Source organism: Coregonus lavaretus, assembly GCF_964263955.1.
Source record: "Coregonus lavaretus genome assembly, chromosome: 15".
In the NCBI taxonomy this organism is placed as follows: Eukaryota; Metazoa; Chordata; class Actinopteri; order Salmoniformes; family Salmonidae; genus Coregonus; species Coregonus lavaretus.
In genome coordinates this window covers 10,088,609-10,111,388 of record NC_140002.1, presented here as the reverse complement: position 1 = coordinate 10,111,388, position 22,780 = coordinate 10,088,609, and the positions used below count along the sequence as shown (strand labels likewise).

The 22,780-nt window shown below is 42.6% G+C and overlaps 1 protein-coding gene across 1 annotated transcript; it reads right to left on the bottom strand.

The window, feature by feature from the left end:
- Positions 1 to 13,407: 13,407 nt before the first annotated feature.
- On the bottom strand, positions 13,408 to 21,126 carry klhl35 (kelch-like family member 35; the record flags this gene model as incomplete). Its single annotated transcript, XM_084177945.1, has 7 exons — positions 13,408 to 13,605; positions 14,033 to 14,221; positions 17,235 to 17,423; positions 17,733 to 17,851; positions 18,576 to 18,760; positions 19,231 to 20,123; positions 21,106 to 21,126. 7 exons carry the CDS (start codon positions 21,124 to 21,126, stop codon positions 13,408 to 13,410), a joined length of 1,794 nt encoding a protein of 597 aa, XP_084034071.1.
- Between the last annotated feature and the right edge of the window lie 1,654 nt (positions 21,127 to 22,780).

The following is a 22,780-nucleotide window of genomic DNA, read 5'->3' as shown; positions in this document are numbered from 1 at the left end:
CGGGAAGGCCGCAGTTTGGCCAGCATGCACAACAAATATAGCCTACAGCTTGTTGCTTTGTGGCCATAGACATGTAATCCATAGAAGGGTTTTGGAACCCTTGGCAATTTCCCTTTTAAACTCATGTGTACGCTAGCAATGGCTGCCAGTCCTGACTTGAATGGTTACTGCTATCTATGGATTTTAATCCGGCCATGATAGCATCACTAAGCCTTGACACATTTCTCCTTTCGGTAACACTTAATTTGAAGGGGTCCTTATTATAGTGTAATTACATATGTAATTACACTGTAACAAGTATTGTAAGTCAATATAATAATTCATAGTTACACTGTAAAAACTACTTGTAACTGGTGGTAATTGCAGTCTGTAATTACAGGGGTGTAACAACGAATGCTTGTTACCAAGCTTGTTACGAATGTTAACATTTCCGATAGCATCCCAACGCACCATATTTCAGCCTGCACAAACCATGTGATAAGTGTAAGGCAATTGAAAAACGACCACCTCAATGACATGTAGGTCCCCTGTAGCTCAGTTGGTAGAGCATGGCGCTTGCAACGCCAGGGTTGTGGGTTCGTTTCCCACGGGGGGCCAGTATGAAAAATGTATGCACTCACTAACTTTAAGTCGCTCTGGATAAGAGCGTCTGCTAAATGACTAAAATGTAAATAACAGCAATAGAGATCTGGAGTCTGATGCCCAGGCCCAATGGCAAAAACGGGTTCACAAACTGTTCACATAAAAAATAAATGTTTACAGTGTATTTGAAAATGGGTCAATTACTTTAACTTTTAGACACATTAATAAACAGTTATAGTTAAAATTGTGAGATAGTCGTTTGTGCTTGCTAAATTGTAAGCCTATAGATGGGTTAGCTGACAATGTCACGAAAACGATGTGCGAGCTTCCATGGGGCAGAAGTCAGTGTGTTGTTGTGATTCTGGATGGCCAGATTGCTAGCAAAAATGACAAGAGACTGCCATGTGGAGAATATTAAAAGCAATGTTCCTTCTAAGGTGTTTGTGTGCGCGAGACTGCCACGCAGCTCCCCCAGGACTGCTGCACAGAAGAAATATCAGCCCACGGAGAGAAGCACACTTTACTCAACTTTCTAGAGTTTTCCCTGTTAGTTAACACTATCAACATTTCCCTTTACTCTGGCAATTGTGATCGAATCAACACAATATTAGCCACTTTCAATGCAACATACCGAAACTAAACGAACTATGCAAGACTTAATATGCTAAACTAAATATGCAAGAGATTTTGTTATAGGCAGAACGCATCGGAGTAGGATTCTTTTGCATTGACATGTATGACTCAGCCCGTACTCTACACAGACCTGTGCGGCATAACCAATCAGAGCTGCAGTAGACCTTATATGCAAATAGACCATTGCCATATATGGATCTGTGCCATTTACTTTGAATTGGACTGTTTTTACAGCATGAGCGGTCGTGAGTAGATGCGCTTGTTTTGAGATCAAAGCAAGAGCTGCATGTAGCCAAGTGTGCACATTTAGTTAATTTCCTTTTCTAGTTATTGCGTTATTTGTCATGATTCAACTGGATTTGAACCCAAATGCAGACAACTACACCGAGCCAGAGAAGGTTTAACAGGTTTATTTACAAAGTTCAATTTGTCCAGGTTTCCAATAATAGGGGAAGAGCAAGTCCAGGTTTACAGGGAGGGTAACCGATCCAGGTTCAGAGCAGGAATGGTACCGTAACGTCCGAGTGTCCGTGGTGAGTCCAAAAGGAAGGTCCGGTAGTGGAAAGCAGGATGGTGGTGGCAGGAGTGAAGCGGAGGCAGGAGTCAGGTTCCAATAATCTGTGGCACAGGAGAAAAGTAACTAGTACAGGCCAAAAACACAAAGGGCGAAAACAAGCAGGTTGAGTCAACAGCGAAACTAACATGGTAGACTTGACTATGATCTGACGATGAGTGGCAAGTTTGACCGGGTCTTTAAGGCTGAGGTGATTATGGTGAATGAGCTGCAGCTGGAACCCTGACTCCCGCACACCAGACTTCACTCCTGCAATCAAGGACAGACAGAGGGGAGGGGGAGAGCAGAGAGAGCTACCTAGCAGCAGTAGGCCTAACATTATTAGCCCAGTTATATATAATTTGTAGTCAGCAATAGGGGAGTGATTGCTTCCTATAAGAGCACAAAACGTGTACATTTCTAGACATCTTTGAAAAGCAGGTCAGGTAAAGAGCTTTTTTTGTCTTAAAGGGGCAGTGTTGTATTTTGAGACAGGCTTCAATAAACTAAGTAGTCAATAGGCAGAGGGTAGCATAATTTGTCTGATTCTCTGTAATAATGGTATGGGAATAATAATGCATTTTATTTTGTAAAGTGGTTTATTGCATCAAACAACATTTTCAGTCACCTCCTTGTCTGAAGATCAAGTGAATAAACAGGTTAATGTCAAGCCCTGCATATTGTTTTCAAAAGTCTCATGGAATGTAGGTCTACATTGAACACCACACATTGACTGCTACTGTATGTAGGCTGAATGATAGAACAGCTACAGTGGGGGAAAAAAGTATTTAGTCAGCCACCAATTGTGCAAGTTCTCCCACTTAAAAAGATGAGAGAGGCCTGTAATTTTCATAATAGGTACACGTCAACTATGACAGACAAATTGAGGAAGAAAAATCCAGAAAATCAAATTGTAGGATTTTTAATGAATTTATTTGCAAATTATGGTGGAAAATAAGTATTTGGTCACCTACAAACAAGCAAGATTTCTGGCTCTCACAGACCTGTAACTTCTTCTTTAAGAGCCTCCTCTGTCCTCCACTCGTTACCTGCATTAATGGCACCTGTTTGAACTTGTTATCAGTATAAAAGACACCTGTCCACAACCTCAAACAGTCACACTCCAAACTCCACTATGGCCAAGACCAAAGAGCTGTCAAAGGACACCAGAAACAAAATTGTAGACCTGCACCAGACTGGGAAGACTGAATCTGCAATAGGTAAGCAGCTTGGTTTGAAGAAATCAACTGTGGGAACAATTATTAGGAAATGGAAGACATACAAGACCACTGATAATCTCCCTCGATCTGGGGCTCCACGCAAGATCTCACCCCGTGGGGTCAAAATGATCACAAGAACAGTGAGCAAAAATCCCAGAACCACACGGGGGACCTAGTGAATGACCTGCAGAGAGCTGGGACCAAAGTAACAAAGCCTACCATCAGTAACACACTACGCCGCCAGGGACTCAAGTCCTGCAGTGCCAGACGTGTCCCCCTGCTTAAGCCAGTACATGTCCAGGCCCGTCTGAAGTTTGCTAGAGTGCATTTGGATGATCCAGAAGAGGATTTGGAGAATGTCATATGGTCAGATGAAACCAAAATAGAACTTTTTGGTAAAAACTCAACTCGTCGTGTTTGGAGGAAAAATAATGCTGAGTTGCATCCAAAGAACACCATATCTACTGTGAAGCATGGGGGTGGAAACATCATGCTTTGGGGCTGTTTTTCTGCAAAGGGACCAGGACGACTGATCCGTGTAAAGGAAAGAATGAATGGGGCCATGTATTGTGAGATTTTGAGTGAAAACCTCCTTCCATCAGCAAGGGCATTGAAGATGAAACGTGGCTGGGTCTTTCAGCATGACAATGATCCCAAACACACCGCCCGGGCAACGAAGGAGTGGCTTCGTAAGAAGCATATCAAGGTCCTGGAGTGGCCTAGCCAGTCTCCAGATCTCAACCCCATAGAAAATCTTTGGAGGGAGTAGAAAGTCCGTGTTGCCCAGCGACAGCCCCAAAACATCACTGCTCTAGAGGAGATCTGCATGGAGGAATGGGCCAAAATAGCAGCAACAGTGTGTGAAAACCTTGTGAAGACTTACAGAAAACGTTTGACCTGTGTCATTGCCAACAAAGGGTGTATAACAAAGTATTGAGAAACTTTTGTTATTGACCAAATACTTATTTTCCACCAAAATTTGCAAATAAATTCATAAAAAATCCTACAATGTGATTTTCTGGATTTATTTTTCTCATTTTGTCTGTCATAGTTGATGTGTACCTATGATGAAAATTACAGGCCTCTCTCATCTTTTTAAGTGGGAGAACTTGCACAATTGGTGGCTGACTAAATACTTTTTTCCCCTACTGTATTTCTATGTTAAAATGTTATGGGATGCATTTTCTCCATTGTTTTTGATGGTAGCCTACTTGGCCACTGTTAGAACTGTAACTTAATTTTTATTTAACCTTTATTTAACTAGGCAAGTCAGTTAAGAACAAATTCTTATTTACAATGACAGCCTACCCCGGCCAAACCCGGACGACGCTGGGCCAATTGTGCGCCGCCCTATGGGACTCCCAATCACAGCTGGATTGTGAAACAGCCTAGAATCAAACCAGGGTCTGTAGTGACGCCTCCAGCACTGAGATGCCGTGCCTTAGACCGCTGCACCACTCGGGAGCCCATAAAGCGGGCTCCCGCTGTGCTAAAGCGGGTACAGCCTCAGTGTTCACAGTAAACGCGTGCTGGAAGTTGCACAGAATTTTCACAACTTCAAGTTTGCGCTAAGTAGACCTGAAATTTGCTCAGTGCCTAATTTTTTTTGAGGGAACATTGATCATAAGTGGCTAGTTTCCTCTTGTTCTTTATACCATGCCATGTTTCGAGGTGTTTTGACTGATTTCCTGTCAATGCTAATATGGCAAACATTCGTTAGCTAGCTAACCATCAACTGTAACAATGTATTTGAGAGACAACAAGTGCTCATTGTGCAAATGAATTTATGTTTTCAATAAACATTGAAGATGAAATATTGCTTACATGTTGTGAACAATCTAAGCCAACCCCGTCTGTTTTGCCCCATATTTGTGCACTAGTCACTTTTGTTGCTAAACAACCAACCGGTCTATTAAGCTTGGTTGAATAATGGTTTATAATTGCACTTAAAATGGTCATAAGACAAACTCTTATTCCATCATGTAATCTTGCAAGGGTTTCACTGTTGAGGAACATTCTCACTTTTGGATTTGATGCATTGGTGCAATTATTTATTTTTCCCAAGAAATAAGGCATCATGCCAAGATCTGCCCATCTGCGCAACACGCTCGAAATAATGTAAACCTTGAATGTGCCCACGTGTTGACACTGACGTCATGTAACAGTGCGAAAATAATGGGGTTGAGAAGGTCAGTGTGCAAAATCCAGACATGAAAGATTTCCGCGAAAGAAACAAAGTGCTGTAGGTAAAAAATGGCAACACAGGAGAGAGAAAGTAAGTTTTCCATGCTATTTGTTTAGCTTTTTTGGATACATGTATTCTGCTGGACGATTTAGCTTAGGTAGTTAGCTAGCGTTTGCTAGCTAGCTAGCCTAGTGTTGGGCTAGCTAATGTTAGGGTATTTCGTGAGACACCCAGCATTTTAATGTTAGCTAGCTAGCTAGCTACTTGTGTCAACACAAGCACTATCATTGCTAGCTGGATAACACAACAACTAGCTAGGCCTAGCTAGCTATATGCCTAAACTATAGAAATCATGATGATGATGATAACTAGGGGTAATGTATAGTGGCTAAACTGTCATTTTCTTCTTCTCTACCACAGATTCCCACAAGGTCTCAGACTCCAGGATGGGAAAATGCTTACAAGAAAGAAACGGATGAAGACAGAGACTGAGTTGTCGATTTCCATTATTTCTTGTAATGTTAAAAAGGGAAGAAAAAGACAATCCCATTCTTCTAAAATAGCTAGCTATCTAGGCTACTCAAATCAAATCAAATCAAATTTTATTGGTCACATGCGCCGAATACAACAGGTGCAGACATTACAGTGAAATGCTTACTTACAGCCCTTAACCAACAGTGCATTTATTTTAAACAAAAAAAGTAAGAATAAAACAACAACAAAAAAAGTGTTGAGAAAAAAAGAGCAGAAGTAAAATAAAGTGACAGTAGGGAGGCTATATATACAGTAAAATAAAGTGACAGTAGGGAGGCTATATATACAGGGGGGTACCGTTGCAGAGTCAATGTGCGGGGGCACCGGCTAGTTGAGGTAGTTGAGGTAATATGTACATGTGGGTAGAGTTAAAGTGACTATGCATAAATACTTACTTAACAGAGTAGCAGCAGCGTAAAAAGGATGGGGTGGGGGGGCAGTGCAAATAGTCTGGGTAGCCATGATTAGCTGTTCAGGAGTCTTATGGCTTGGGGGTAGAAGCTGTTGAGAAGTCTTTTGGACCTAGACTTGGCACTCCGGTACCGCTTGCCGTGCGGTAGCAGAGAGAACAGTCTATGACTAGGGTGGCTGGAGTCTTTGACAATTTTGAGGGCCTTCCTCTGACACCGCCTGGTATAGAGGTCCTGGATGGCAGGGAGCTTTGCCCCAGTGATGTACTGGGCCGTACGCACTACCCTCTGTAGTGCCTTGCGGTCAGAGGCCAAGCAGTTGCCATACCAGGCGGTGATGCAACCAGTCAGGATGCTCTCGATGGTGCAGCTGTAGAATTTTTTGAGGATCTGAGGACCCATGCCAAATCTTTTTAGTCTCCTGAGGGGGAATAGGCTTTGTCGTGCCCTCTTCACGACTGTCTTGGTGTGTTTGGACCATGATAGTTCGTTGGTGATGTGGACACCAAGGAACTTGAAGCTCTCAACCTGTTCCACTACAGCCCCGTCGATGAGAATGGGGGCGTGCTCAGTCCTCTTTTTTTTCCTGTAGTCCACAATCATCTCCTTTGTCTTGGTCACGTTGAGGGAGAGGTTGTTGTCCTGGCACCACACGGCCAGATCTCTGACCTCCTCCCTATAGGCTGTCTCATCGTTGTCGGTGATCAGGCCTACCACTGTTGTGTCGTCGGCAAACTTAATGATGGTGTTGGAGTCGTGCCTGGCCATGCAGTCATGGGTGAACAGAGAGTACAGGAGGGGACTGAGCACGCACCCCTGAGGGGCCCCCGTGTTGAGGATCAGTGTGGCAGATGTGTTGTTACCTACCCTTACCACCTGGGGGCGGCCCGTCAGGAAGTCCAGGATCCAGTTGCAGAGGGAGGTGTTTAGTCCCAGGATCCTTAGCTTAGTGATGAGCTTAGAGGGCACTATGGTGTTGAATGCTGAGCTGTAGTCAATGAATAGCATTCTCACGTAGGTGTTCCTCTTGTCCAGGTGGGAAAGGGCAGTGTGGAGTGCGATAGAGATTGCATCATCTGTGGATCTGTTGGGGCGGTATGCAAATTAGAGTGGGTCTAGGGTTTCTGGGATTATGCTGTTGATGTGAGCCATGACCAGTCTTTCAAAGCACTTCATGGCTACAGACGTCAGTGCTACGGGTCGGTAGTCATTTAGGCAGGTTATCTTAGAGTTCTTGGGCACGGGGACTATGGTGGTCTGCTTGAAACATGTTGGTATTACAGACTCAGTCAGGGACATGTTGAAAATGTCAGTGAAGACACTTGCCAGTTGGTCAGCACATGCTCGGAGTACACGTCCTGGTAATCCGTCTGGCCCTGCGGCCTTGTGAATGTTGACCTGCTTAAAAGTCTTACTCACATCGGCTACGGAGAGCGTGATCACATAGTCGTCCGGAACAGCTGGTGCTCTCATGCATGCTTCAGTGTTGCTTGCCTCGAAGCGAGCATAGAAGTGGTTTAGCTCGTCTGGTAGGCTTGTGTCACTGAGCAGCTCGCGGCTGTGCTTCCCTTTGTAGTCTGTAATAGTTTTCAAGCCCTGCCACATCCGACGAGCGTCAGAGCCAGTGTAGTATGATTCAATCTTAGACCTGTATTGACTCTTTGCCTGTTTGATGGTTCGTCGGAGGTCATAGCGGGATTTCTTATAAGCGTCCGGGTTAGAGTCCCGTTCCTTGAAAGCGGCAGCTCTACCCTTTAGCTCAGTGCGGATGTTTCCTGTAATCCATGGCTTCTGGTTGGGGTATGTACGTACGGTCACTGTGGGGACGACATCATCGATGCACTTATTGATGAAGCCAGTGACTGATGTGGTGTACTCCTCAATGCTGTCTGAAGAATCCCGGAACATGTTCCAGTCTGTGCTAGCAAAACAGTCCTGTAGCTTAGCACTCACAGTACTATAGGCTACAGATTTGATTCACCACTAGAATAGTTATTTTTATGTTATTGAGTAGGTCTATTTATCTTTGTTTAATCTAATTAATCAAATTATTAATCTAACAATAAAAATCCTTATTATTTTGGAGGAAATGTAAGGTATTTTTACATTGCAATAAAGTTGACTAAAGTAGAAGCTCTTCTTTTGTTTGTAGGTATTTTCACTTGGTAATGAGTAATTATATAGAAATGTATCATAGGTAACTATAAAGTTACACTTCACTTTAAATAGCTAAATCCTGTGTAAGAACTATTGACAACCTTGTACTTATTACAGATATGTACAGTGCCTTGCAAAGGTATTCATCCCCCTTGGCGTTTTTCCTATTTTGTTGCATTACAACCTGTAATTTAAATGGATTTTTATTTGGATTTCATGTAATGGAAATACACAAAATAGTCCAAATTGGTGAAGTGAAATGAAACAATAACTTGTTTAAAAAAACTCTAAAAAGTAAATAACGGAAAGGTGGTACGTGCATATGTATTCACCCCCTTTGCTATGAAGCCCCTAAGTAAGATCTGGTGCAACCAATTACCTTCAGAAGTCACATAATTAGTTAAATAAAGTCCACCTGTGTGCAATCTAAGTGTCACATGATCTGTCACATGATCTCAGTATATATACACCTGTTTTGAAAGGCCCCAGAGTCTGCAACACTAAGCAAGGGGCACCATGAAGACCAAGGAGCTCTCCAAACAGGTCAGGGACAAAATTGTGGAGAAGTACTGATCAGGGTTGGGTTATAAAAAAATATCCGAAACTTTGAACATCCCACGGAGCACCATTAAATTGATTATAAAAAAATGGAAAGAATATGGCACCACAACAAACCTGCTAAGAGAGGGCCGCCCACCAAAATTCACGGACCAGGCAAGGAGGGCATTAATCAGAGGCAACAAAGAGACCAAAGATAACCCTGAAGGAGCTGCAAAGCTCCACAGCGGCGATTGGAGTATCTGTCCATAGGACCACTTTAAGCCGTACACTCCACAGAGCTGGGCTTGACGGAAGAGTGGGCAGAAAAAACCCATTGCTTAAAAAAAAAAATAAGCAAACACATTTGGTGTTCGCCAAAAGGCATGTGGGAAACTCCCCAAACATATGGAAGAAGGTACTCTGGTCCAATGAGACTAAAATTGAGCTTTTGGCCATCAAGGAAAACGCTATGTCTGGTGCAAACTCGACACCTCTCATCACCCCGAGAACACCATCCCCACAGTGAAGCACGGTGGTGGCAGCATCATGCTGTGGTGATGTTTTTCCATCGGCAGGGACTGGGAAACTAGTTAGAATTGTAGGAATGATGGATGGCGCTAAATACAGGGAAATTCTTGAGGGAAACCTGTTTCAGTCTTCCAGAGATTTGAGACTGGACGGAGGTTCACCTTTCAGCAGGACAATGACCCTAAGCATACTGCTAAAGCAACACTCGAGTGGTTTAAGGGGAAACATTTAAATGTCTTGGAATGGCCTAGTCAAAGCCCAGACCTCAATCCAATTGAGAATCTGTGGTATGACTTGAAGATTGCTGTACACCAGCGGAACCCATCCAACTTGAAGGAGCTGGAGCAGTCTTTCCTTGAAGAATGGGCAGAAATCCCAGTGGCTAGATATGCCAAGCTTATAGAGACATACCCCAAGAGACTTGCAGCTGTAATTGCTGCAAAAGGTGTCTCTACAAAGAATTGACTTTGGGCGGGGTGAATAGTTATGCACGCTCAAGTTTTCTGTTTGTTTCACAATAAAAAATATTTTGCATCTTCAAAGTGGTAGGCATGTTGTGTAAATCAAATGATACAAACCCCCCAAAAATCAAGGGGGGTGAATACTTTCGCAAGCCACTGTACTCTTGTGGTGTATTAATGTAGTTATTTTCTCACATGGATGGCGCCTATTCAGAAGCTGACGATTAGATTGTCGGAATGGGTAACGTACCTTGTAGGTACACATTAATTACAAGTAAGTACACTTCAAGATACCCTTCATTTTAACTAGCCAAATCCTGTGTAACACTTAGTAATTACATTGTACTTATGCAGATATTACGTGTACTCTCTGGTGTACTTGTGGGTTTATCCTCTCACTTGGATGGCAAGGAGGTTCAGGTTGTCATAATGGGTAACCTACACATTAATTATAAATTCGTTTTTTAATTATTATCTTGAATGACACCCGTATGGTATACCCTAGTCAGTGAGGTTGACCTGTGTCTGATCTGTTATTGTAAACTCAACCAAATTAACCCAGATGGTACACTTTTTGAGGGCAAGTGCTAGCAACCACATTGAGTGGAGATTTTGAAGAGTGCACATACACGGGCAGGTAATTAGAGCCTATTGAGCCTCCAACCTTTGTAATCTCGGACACCCAGCGCATCTGTCCACAAGAGATTACAACCTTGTGACCTTTATTACTGAATCAGATACAGCTGAGAAGAAACTAAACACTGAATTGGTGAATTTAGTGGAAACTTGCCCATCTGTAACAAGCTACACCTCTGTAATTCCAGACAGCAATGACCACCAGTTACATGTTGTTATTACAGTGTAACTATGAGCTATTACAATTAACTACAATACTTGTTATAGTGTAATTACACATGCAATTACACTGTAATAAAGACCCCTTAAAATGAAGTGTTACCCTACTTTCAAGAAGAAATTCCTATATACAGTACATGAGAACATTTTCAATTTCACCATTTCAAGGAAGCTTGAAAGGGAGGTTACCTTAGGTTTTCTGTGGAACTTCAAAGTTGTTGGGATGGTGACTCGTCTGTTTGTTCCCGTACATCAATACCAGAAGAGTAAAGATAGATATCTGATACCACTGTGCCTTCACTGGAATGTAACCGGACGCTTCCATGAAAAAGAGAGGACTAAGATGACAGATGATATCACCAGCACTTACAGCAGAAAAACACAAATTCTTATCATACTCAAACGTCAGTGGTAAAACATTTTGGCAAATGCGATGACCACCTTGGGGTTTCTGAGGTGAGGACCCTGACGGTTGATGAAATGATCTATGATTGCTGTTCCTCTGAACTCCAATTAGTGTCTAAACACATGTTAGATGAGATCTGAATGTTTGGTAGTAATAATAGTAAAAATGTCCAGTGGCATGTATTCATTGATGCCAAGGGAAGCCTCCCCAAAAATCTAACTGAAAACTGTCTGAGATTGTAGCTCACCATAACAATACTGCTGCAGACTACAGGGAACATTATCCGTTTCAATTATCTTATATCCATTTATCCAGGAATTAATTCAATACATTCACTGTAGGAAAAGCAGCTTTATTGGAATCTCACACTTAAATTAGTAATAATCAAAAATACTAGTCAGCCAAAATGTAAGTAGAAAACAATATTGGCATGTCAATCACATTGTATGGGTATGAGCTGGAAAGTTTGCACAGTGATTCAATCATTCAAATGGAAAGTTAAATCAGCATTAGAATACAATAAATAAAAAAGTGATTAGAGAGTTCAGGTATAGATTCACAATATATGATGTACATCATATATATATTTATACAGTATGTTTCATATTGAAGTATGGGATTTCCTGTCTGAAAGTGTCGTTCAATTCAAATTGAAGTCTTGTGACCTAGTTTCTTCATACACTAAAACATTTACTAAAAGGAAACTATATGAATACATAAAACTGACCAGGTTAGAGTGAAGATAAACTTTAGAATAAGTCTTATCTACAAAATAAGTATTGATACTGGTAAAAAACAATTAACTTGTGCTATGTGGTTAGTGTTCTTAAAAGTACTGTTCTGATTTCTCTTTTGATAACTTGGTCATAGTCACTAAAGGTTTAGGGGCTCTATTCAATCCGTATCGCGGAAGTTCAGCGTTACAGCGTGATTTAAATTTATAGGCAATGTTCCTGCGTTAGCGGAGACTGTATTCACGCGGTAAACTCTGCAAATGCCAGCTCAATCATCGCTACAGATTGAACAGAGCCCTGAATGTATGTAAATCTCCCATTTACATCAATAAACGATTAAATCCGAGTTATGCATGTGGATCTCAAGTTAGGATTCATGTCTGAAGTGCTTGTTGATCAATGTCAGTTCATGTGTTGTCAGTTACGAGGCAATAAGGACTTAAAATGCAGGAACTGAAGGACCTGTCTGCTGTATTAAGTGCTGAGGGGTGAATCCTGACTTCAAATTTTCTCCCATTGACATCAATGCATAACTAAGTGAAAATCGTATTTAAGTGGAAATTAGCCCCTTAGACTGTGTATGAGCTAACATCACCAATACATACAAATAGACGTGGCCACTAAACCATCACAAACATTTGTCTCAGATCATTTAACTGAACCTGAATCTAAATCAAAGAGTAAGTACGGGTGGCCAGAAGCCTACTTTTCTCATGCTTCAAATGACAGGAGACTACGGTTAGTGATAATTCATCAGAACAACAGAAGTCTCTATATAGTTCATAAGAAGTCTTGTTTCATCTACTGTGGAATGTAAGCCTGTGGAATGAAAGCCTTGATGTGATTCTATCATGTCTCTCATCTGTACTTGATATGGCATCTCCTTCCTCTTTGTATCTGTGTGGTATACCTGTCACAGAGCACACAGCAGTGTGCAATTCTATGTTTCCCAAATGGCACCCTATTCCCAATATAGTACACTCCTTCTGTCCAGAGCCTTGGTCAAAAGAAGTACACTATAGGGAATACGGTGCCATTTGGGACGCAGCCACAGAGTTGACAGTGAGGTTCCTCATCTGACAGTCTTACTGAGGTCATTGTCAGGATCAAGGCCAAATGGAAGATAAGCAATAAATGCAGGCTGGCAGGTTCCCAAAGGTGCCTTTTTTTTTTTTTAAACAATAGGCACTCACGGAAACGTTCCTTTGAAGCAAAGTCACTAAAGTGAGCAAATGTGTGAGTGTAGTTTCTAGGCGTTTTCCTCAATGAAATGGCATCTCACAACAGCTTACATAAATACACAACTGACAAGGCGCTGAAGCAACAACCTCAAAACGTGAGGTCTGAGCCGTCTCTTGTCGCCTCATCATTCTTGTGGTCTATAGATGGGGGAGGGAGTTGTAAGTACTTTCACCCAATAGTAGCAGGCTATGGGAATATGATTCGGTCAACTGCCTATCTTCAGGCAGCAGCCCAGGTTATGGGGTGATGTTTCCCCTAGGTACAGATCTAGGATCAGCTTCTCCTCCACCAATACTAACTTTGACCATTAGTGGGGAAAATGCATAACTGACCCATGATCAGCATCTAGTGTCAACCACCCTACACCTCAGTGGGTCTTCTGTGGTGGCCACTGGGTGACAGTGACACAACCGTGGTAGCTGACACTGCGTGACATGGGCTTCTCGTCCGTCAGCTTGCCGCTCTCGGGACAGTAGGCCCACACCTGGTCGGTGGCCGAGGCACAACTATCTCTCCCCCCGACGATGTAGACCTTCCCCTCACACACCGTCAGGCCACAGCTCTCCTGATGGACAGACACAGAGACATAGGGGTCAGGGGCCATATTCATAAAGCGTCTCAGAGTAGGAGTGCTGATCTAGGATCATGTTTCCCCTGTCCCAACCCAGACAAGCCAAACTAATATATGCCTGGCAGCTCCAAAATCATGTAGCTTTAGAGGCTTTACAACCCACAAATGATTAATGGCCTACTGCTCCTCAACTCCTGTTTCTTCTCTTATGTGGCCAAATTAGAAATTATAATCACATTCGCTGTACATGGGTATCTACATGGGTGTCTACATGGGGGTTGTTTTTGTTGTGATTTCAACAATTGTGATTGTAAATCCTTATTTGGCAATTGACAAACAGGAGTTGTCAAAAGCAAAGTGATTTCCCTATTCTATGTAACCCACTGGTTGCAACTACTAGTTTAGTATAAAATTCACTTACCAGTTTCATTGGCAAGTCCACCACTTTGCTCCAGGTGTCTGTCTTAGGAGTGTAGCTGTAAATCTGGTCCAGGAGGCCTCCCACTACATAGATGGTGTTATTGTGTGTGATGGCATTGATGCATCTCTGAGAGAATGGACAGGATGCCACATACGTCCATTGGTCCTCTTCTATGTTATAGCACTGAACCTGCATGGACCATAGAATTACATATAGAACATATAGAACATACACTACATAACCAAAAGTATGTGGACACCTCATTCCAAAATCATGGACATAAATTAATATGGAGTTGGTCCCCCCTTTGCTGCTATTCACTTTTCTGGGAAGGCTTTCCACTAGATGTTGTTACATTGCTGCGGGGACTGGCTTCAATTCAGCCACAAGAGCATTAGTGAGGTCGGGCACTGATGTTGGCCGATTAGGCCTGGCTCACAGTCGGCATTCCAATTCATCCCAAAGGTGTTCGATGGGGTTGAGATCAGTCAAGTTCTTCCACACCGATCTAGACAAACAACCTCTGTATGGACCTCACTTTGTGCATGGGGGCATTGTCATGCTGAAAAAGGAAAGGGCCTTCCCCAAACTGTTGCCATAAAGTTGGAAGCACAGAATCGTTTAGAATGTCATTGTATGCTGTAGCGTTAAGATTTCCCTTCACTGGAACTAAGGGACCTAGCCCGAACTATGAAAAACAGCCCCAGACCATTAGTCCACCGCCACCAAACTTTACAGTTGGCACTATGCATTCGGGCAGATAGCGTTCTCCTGGAATCTGCCAAACCCAGATTCGTCCGTTGGACTGCCAGATGGTGAAGCGTGATTCATCACTCCAGAGAATGCGTTTCCACTGCTCCAGAGTCCAATGGTGGCGAGCTTTACACCAATCCAGCCGACGCTTGGCATTGCGCATGGTGATCTTAGGCTTGTGTGCGGCTGCTCGGCCATGGAAACCCATTTCATTAAGCTCCTGACAAACAGTTATTCTGCTGACGTTGCTTCCAGAGGCAGTTTGGAACTCGGTAGTGAGTGTTGCAACCGAGCGAGGAGAGACTATTTTTACGCGCTACGCGCTTCAGCACTCGGCGGTCCCGTTCTGTGAGCTTGTGTGGCCTACCATTTCGCGGCTGAGCCATTGTTGCTCCTAGACGTTTCCACTTTACAATAACAGCACTTACAGTTGACCGGGCAGCTCTAACAGGGCGAAATTTAATGACCTGACTTGTTGGAAAGGTGGCATCCAAGGACGGTGCCACGTTGAAAGTCACTGAGCTCTTCAGTAAAGCCATTATGCTGCCAATGTTTGTTTATGGAGATTGCATGGCGGTGTGCTCAATTTTATACACCTGTCAGCAACGGGTGTGGCTGAAATAGCCGAATCCACTAATTTGAAGGGGTGTCCACATACTTTTGTACATATATTGTATAAAACAATAGGATCTCTATGGTATGGACAGCAGAAGCAGGGTTGTTTAAGAGAAGGTAAACATAAAATGTGTGCTAGAGATATAGATATAACATATTAGGCATTATAAAATGTTTTAAACGTATGCATGTGTATATAAATAGCTAATTTTTCCTTTATTTTGTATTATTAGACATTTAGTATGCCTTTATAGGGTTTTCTTATAATACATTACTTTTGGGGCCAGTTTCTTGGTTACAGATTAAGGCTAGTCTAGGAGTAAAATTAATTCTCAATAGACAATCTCTATTGAAACTGCTTTTTAGTCCAGGACTATTCTGTGTCTGGGAAACCGGCCTAAATTGCACTGAACCTCTATGGACAGTAAAAGTAGGGTCTTGTAGGAAATGGCTAAACACTACATTTGACTAATTCTACAGTATTGTGTGTGGCTTAAACATTAGCAGAACAACAGCAGATCCACTCGACACAAATAGTGTGTCTGTTTTGTATGCAAATACTAAATGAGGGGGTTCTTAATGAAAGAGAATGATAGTGTTGACAGTTTGGAATGCTGCTTGTTTCCTGGAATCCATTCTAAGAATCGTGTTAAGGCAAGCCCTAAGGCACAAAAGAATAGCATATTTTGATCTTCAGAATTTGGTTATAGCCTACAGTCCAAGGAGCATTACAGTACAGAGAACATCTACAAATGGACGACAAGATGTAATATGAAAGTAGGTAACATGATTCTGAAGGTGTTCTTTGGAAAAGGTCACTTCCATGAAATTCCACAAAACTTTCCAAGAAATTCCACAAAAGCAGAACAAGGTTCTCTGTGTCAGAATTGAAGAACCTCGGTTGACATTTAATATATCTACACAGGGAGTACTTGTCATTCCATAATCCAGCTATTGTTTGTTTAAGCCTTTGTCACAGTGTGGTGAAGACTAGAATAACAACAACACGTTCTGGTAGATGATGAAATGTCAACTATATTGCTATTCTGTTCTTAAACTTGAACTGTGGTTTCATGATACATGTGAAGTAAATCAAATTGCTTTAATGTAATAGTTTACCCCAACTCTAATACCCTTTTCACACTACCATACCACCCAAACCGTACTGTGCTGGCTCAGGTCTTTTCTTTTCACACATGGTTCCAGCAACTATGGTGGATGCGTAACTCAGTTCGCCTCAGTTCAGTAATCTGAAAAGGGTAATCTAACCTCTACTGTATGCCTGACCTTTATCCTACAACAGATCCCATTTCGGGAGGAAATGTCCTATAGGTACAGATCTTTTGCCCGTGCTACAGATGCCTATATCGGTCCGCTAATAAAGGACTAGCAAAGGCCCAGTGCACTACTTTTGTGAGAAAAAACATTTCTTAAAAGAATATCCAAATACATTATTAATAAATATTTTTTTACTCCAATTTTTCAGGGGGGGCTGCAGCACTCTCAGCACCCCTACTTCCCAGGTATGTCATGAAATTGCACAAGTGGGGGGCGGGCTTTTCCTCTTTTGTTCTCTATTGCTCCTCTATTGTTCCTCAAGCAAGAGGGGAGGCCGATGGCTTAACGGATTCCCATCAGACCAACTCCTTGAATGCCCTACTCCTTGAAGTTTGCAGTGTACTTTACTGTATTTATACTTGGGATATCGCTTTTCAACAGTAAAAGTAAAAAAATCGCTGGAGGGCGTCTTTAACCATTAGTGGGGGAAATGCAAAACTGACCCATGATCAGCGTCTAGGGGCAACTTCACGCTACACCACAGATTCCAGCTCACCTTGTTGGTATTGCAGTCGTTGCTCACAGCCCCACCAATGACGTAGAGCTTCCCAGAGCAGCCCACCAGAGCCGCTGAGCTCACGGCCAGCAGTAGAGGGGCTACAGTCCGCCACTGGTTGTCGTAGACGCTGTAGCACTCCACATTGGACAAGCGCTCCAGCCCGTTGAAGCCTCCCACTGCATATAACTACAACCACAAACACACGCACACAGCTATACTCAGTACAATTCTTATTCTACCCAGTCTATGGTCAAATTGCAAACCAGCCTGCTCGGACTCTACAAAGATTCAGCCTGATATGCATTATGGTAGCCTGGTCCCAGATCTGTTTGTGCTGTATAGAGAACAGCACAAACAGATCTGGGACCAGGTTAGCATTATGGGAGAAATCCTAAGCGCTCACAACTCTGACTCTGACTCAATCACAAATGGATGTCAATGATTATGGGGCTTTGTATCCACAAAAGGAGGCAACTGGAACAAAGGCAGGCTCACCTTTCCAAGCAGAGCAACCATCTTGTGCCTCCACCTGGCCTTGGCCAAGGAGGCAACACGAACCCAGTGGTCCACCTGGGGCATGTACTTCCACACGTCCGAGCTATTCAACTGGCCTCCTGCAGGACGATACAATCAGTCCAGGGTCAATATGAAGGCTATCAAGCGTCTCAGAGGAGGAGTGCTCATCTAAGATCAGTTTTGCCATTTAGATCACAATTAATAAGATTACATGGACAGCTGATCATAGATCAACACTCCTCCTCTGAGACTCTTGATTCATATGGCCCCCTATTTCAGAACTGAGACAGTGGCCATGTTTAATAGCTTTGAAAAATGCCACTGTATTCCTGAGGGACTTTTTCCTTGCCACTATATCGCCGTGGGCTTTCTTATAGGCTTTGGACATGCCTGTCTGTGTAAATAAATCTAGAGCAGAGATGCTATGAAAAGCAATTAAAGACAGACCGCATTGAATTACATTGAAGAAAAACATGCATTTCCCTTTGAATAAACAGAAGCTCTGTCAGTTGACAGTAGAACTGATGTAAGGTGTAAAAACAGGTTTGACAGCAATGTGCTTTGCACAATAACAAACATGGCTAGTTCACAGTTATTGCCCTGATACAGTATGAATAGCTTATTATCTAGGGGACTGTTCCTAAACATTTACCATTACATAATACAAATATTTTGGTAGCACGTTACATTACAGCATGGGATAAAGTTGTAATAACATGGTAATAGTATGTTCACAAGTAAGATAAAAACTAATAAAAACCTATAGTAATATGCACCGTCTCATCTTGTGACGATCAACATTTCCTTATAACAGTGGCACACCTGACACGTATACTTCATTCTGCAGCTCACAGCTGGCAAACTCGGACTTGGAGTATCCTGGGATGGTGGCACCGGGCACCCACTCTTTGGTGTAAGGGTTGAGTTTCTCAGTGAAGGACAGCCTGGAGAAGCCGTTTCTGTCACAGCCTCCGATCACCACGATCATCTCAGCTCTCCCCATGCACCTGAGCACAGACAGACCGACAGACAGAGTGAATATACTTGAACTGAAAAACTGAGAACAAACTGGACAACAACACAGACTCCCTGAATATGTACTAGTACTTTTCCAAATTAATATGATTATTAGGAATATGAGTCTACAGTAGAGAGACATACCAGAACTGTATTTTCGCTCTTGAATAATTCCCTCTTCTCTCTACCTTTACTTTGTTTTGTTTTCAGGTTAGAAAAAGGGGTAGCAAAATCCTGGTCCTTAAAGAAGTTGTGTTCCAGCCCAGCACTTGATTTAACCAAACATCTTATCATCAATACTTGAATTAGCTGAACTAAATGTGTTTGCATTGGGCTGGGAAAAAAGCCTGCACACCCTGTAGCTATTCAGGACCAGTGTTAGCGACCACTATAGAGCATTATTGTACATACATACATAAGGCTGGCTGATGTTTTTGACACCAATGGTTTTAATACTGACTTTCTCGGTCTGGTCCGCACAGAGTCCACTTCCCTCCCCAGGACATGGTACATCCTGGCCTCCTGCAGCAGTGGCCGGCACTCCCTGCAGTCCTGGACCAGGTCGTCCGACTCTATCACGTTGACGAAGAAAACAGGGTCCACCAGAGGCAGACGCACCAGCTCCAACAGCTCCTGGAGGGCCCCTTTCCTCTCGGCGGGCACGTGGTGCACCCACTTCAGCACTGCCTCCACCAACACCTCCTCCTTGTCCACCTGGAGTTGCTCACTGGTCAGAAGCTCCACCACACGCTCTTTGGCTAAGCTCAGGAACTCTTCGTGCTTGTAGACCTCCACAAAGTCCCTGTACAACATAGTCTGGCACTTGTCTGCCAGAGGCGTGATGAAGTACGAGCTAGCGAAGTCCATGATGCCTAGGCAGTTGGAGTGGTCCATACGCTCCTCCAGGAACCGCACACATGCCTTGCTGAGCACGCTGACACCCAGCATGTTGGTGGCGCTGAACACGCTCCCCACGTTGCCCTCATCCAGCGCTGCCTTGCCCTCGTACACGAAGTTGAGCACCGTCTCCATGGTGGAGGCACCTACACCCTGGATGCGCACCAGCTGCTGGCGGCTCTCGAGGAGCTGCCCGTTGAACATTGTGCGGAAGTAGATGCTGCCGGCGCTGAGGATGGCGCGGTGGCATGGGAACTCACTGCTGTCCACCTGCAGGACCACGTCGGTGAAGGTGCCGCTGCGGCGGTAGGCGTTGAGCACCTGGAGGATCTGTTCTGCATGGCACGGCCCCTCGCAGAAGCTCATCTCTTTCCGCTGGGGCTGGTGGTCGCTCTGAGGCTGAGGTTGAGGCTCGCCAGCGCTGCCGAACCCCATGGTGAGGAACGGACGAGGGAGCTGGAGGGAGGGAGAGAGAGAGAGACGGGGAGGAGAGCAGAGAAAGAGAGAGAGTGAGGGGAGATGAGAGTAGAAAGAAAGAGTTAAAGATATTAGATTAATTAAAGTGGTACAGTTCTTACCTCGAAATAGGTCTATTCTACATTTTTCATTTCGTGTTAACGCTTCCACATTGAATAAAGCTGATTCTAACATTTTAATTAAAGTGTGATCTGACTTTGATTTTCTGGTGAACCATCCCTTTCATTGCATATGCTTTAAAATGAAAGGCACCTTTGCAATGTTTAAAAATATATATATACAGAATAAGACCTGATACCCCATAAGAAACTATTTATGCTACAGTGGCAATTTCCTATGGTTGCTCTTTTTGAGTTGGTAGACATTTGCGCACCGATAACACAATAATAAGCACTCTACATGCACAGGCGGCACAGCATGAAATGTGATTGCCATGCACAGCAGCTGCTCCCTGCACGATAATATCGCGGCAGAGACAGCCAACCAGCCTTCCAGGCAGCATGTGCTGTTATGGTTCTGATCCACACCCTTTGTCAATCTATTGAGAAAAAAACGTGTAAAGGCTATACAGCATTCACAACCTGGTCGTTGGCTTTTTTGAATGTGGTATACAAAAAGTAAAAATCCAAACGGAGTGTTTTCTTTATTTTGTATTATCATGATATAATAAGCTATTTACTGATTAACTGGAACAAACGTATTATTTGAATACAAATGTGGCTAAACATACACTGCTTTATACAAACTATGGTGTGTTGTTCAGATAATTAACATTTTTCATTGAAAAAAATAACAATAGCCTACAATATTGCTGTTTTCCGAATCAGTGTTTATTTGGTCAAACTAGACACTCAAATGCAAACTTATTTTCTGAAAAAAATAGGCTAGTCCTAATAAATACAATAAAGTAATAAACGAAAGATTAGCCATGCACAATAGCACAAAATATTATAAAACTTACCTTCAAGACTTCACCTGGCATGTATGGGAAATTAGGCTATGTTGCCTAAAACCAATAACGGTCGATCATTCACCGACAAGAGCAACTGTTCAGGTATCCCACAAAGGAACTTACACACTAAGCTTTTTATATGCTTGCCGACAGGAAAGATGCGAATACAGACAATAGCCAATAACCTGGAAGTTCACGTGAGGTATCCTGTGCAATAATAGCCGTAGCCTACCTGTCTCGACCACTGACGTAGCGATTTGAAGAAAGGGGGAGGAGCAGGAGCGTAGACAGCATCAGTTATGTCCAACAAACACAAAGGGATAATTTAGTGGCTATGCCAGTAGGTCTATTGTGGAATTAGACTTCCTTTCCCCAACCCCCATGTTAACCAGACCCAGTGCTTTTCATAGCCTACACAAAGCAGATGATTTCAGGTTTGTCTGAAAGGGGCCATCAGAGGTAGGCCTATTGATGTGTGCCTCTCCTCTGATCCTGTGCCCCTATAGGCCTGCAAAATAATTTTAATAATAATAATAATAATAATAATAATAATAATAATAATAATAATAATTGTATTTAGCTTGTATAGCGTTTCTCATTACAAAAAAATTATCTCAATCTGCATAAAAAGCAACAAATACAAAAAACAAATACATATTGATTAGATGGAAATTGAATGTCTCTAGTCAGCTTCAGATGATGGAAAGGGAGTTGATGCAGTTTGGGTTGGAAAGGGTTTTTAAATAGTTTTAAAATAGAGTTTTAAGTGTTATTTAAAACTAAAAGCACATAATTGTACAATAACCATGATAATATGCAATATGCTAAATGGCATATTATTATTATTATTTTAAAAGTGGTTTCATGGCATACACTTGCCTTGTTCAATAGTGACACTCTAAGTGCAGTGTAAAAAAGGTTTTATTAGGCTGATGTATGAGAGCTACACTGACATCTGCAGACTTTATTATGTAATGCACATGAGTTTGGGCATGTTCAACGAGTGAGTTTGTTTTGCATCGTCCGGTGCCCCGGGTGCGAGTAGTTTGCACATTTTAGACATTTCCATTAGTCCTAAAGTAAAATCTCCACCAACCAGGGCACCTGGAGATGCAAAACGAGCTTGCCCAATGAAAACAAAGCATTCAGCATTTCATATGGGACAGTGTAAAGAATGTATAATAAATATAACAAATATTCAATTGTCTGAGGAGTCTCTAAATCTCAGTACTGTCATACCAGGTAGTCGCTGCATATTAACTATGTAGGTTATTTGGGATAAAATGGTTCCCTGTAGTAGTGGGATGAAGATCTGTAATATAAGCTCCAGGGTGAAGTTTCCCCTAGGTAAAGATCTAGGATCAGCTTCCCCTCCCCCAATCCTAACCTTAACCATTAGTGGGGAAGATACAAAACTGACCCAAGATCAGTGTCTAGGGGCTACTTACCCTACTTCTTAATGTAAGCAAGAAGAAAACCTTTCCACCAGGAGGCTCCACTGACAAAAATAAAATTGTATTTGTCACATGCGCCAAATACAACAGGTTTAGACCTTACCGTGAAATGCTTACTTACAAGCCCTTAACCAACAATGCAGTTTTAAGAAAACAGAGTTAAGAAAATATTGACCAAATAAACTAAACTAAAAAAAAGTAACACAATAAAATAACAATAACGATTCAGG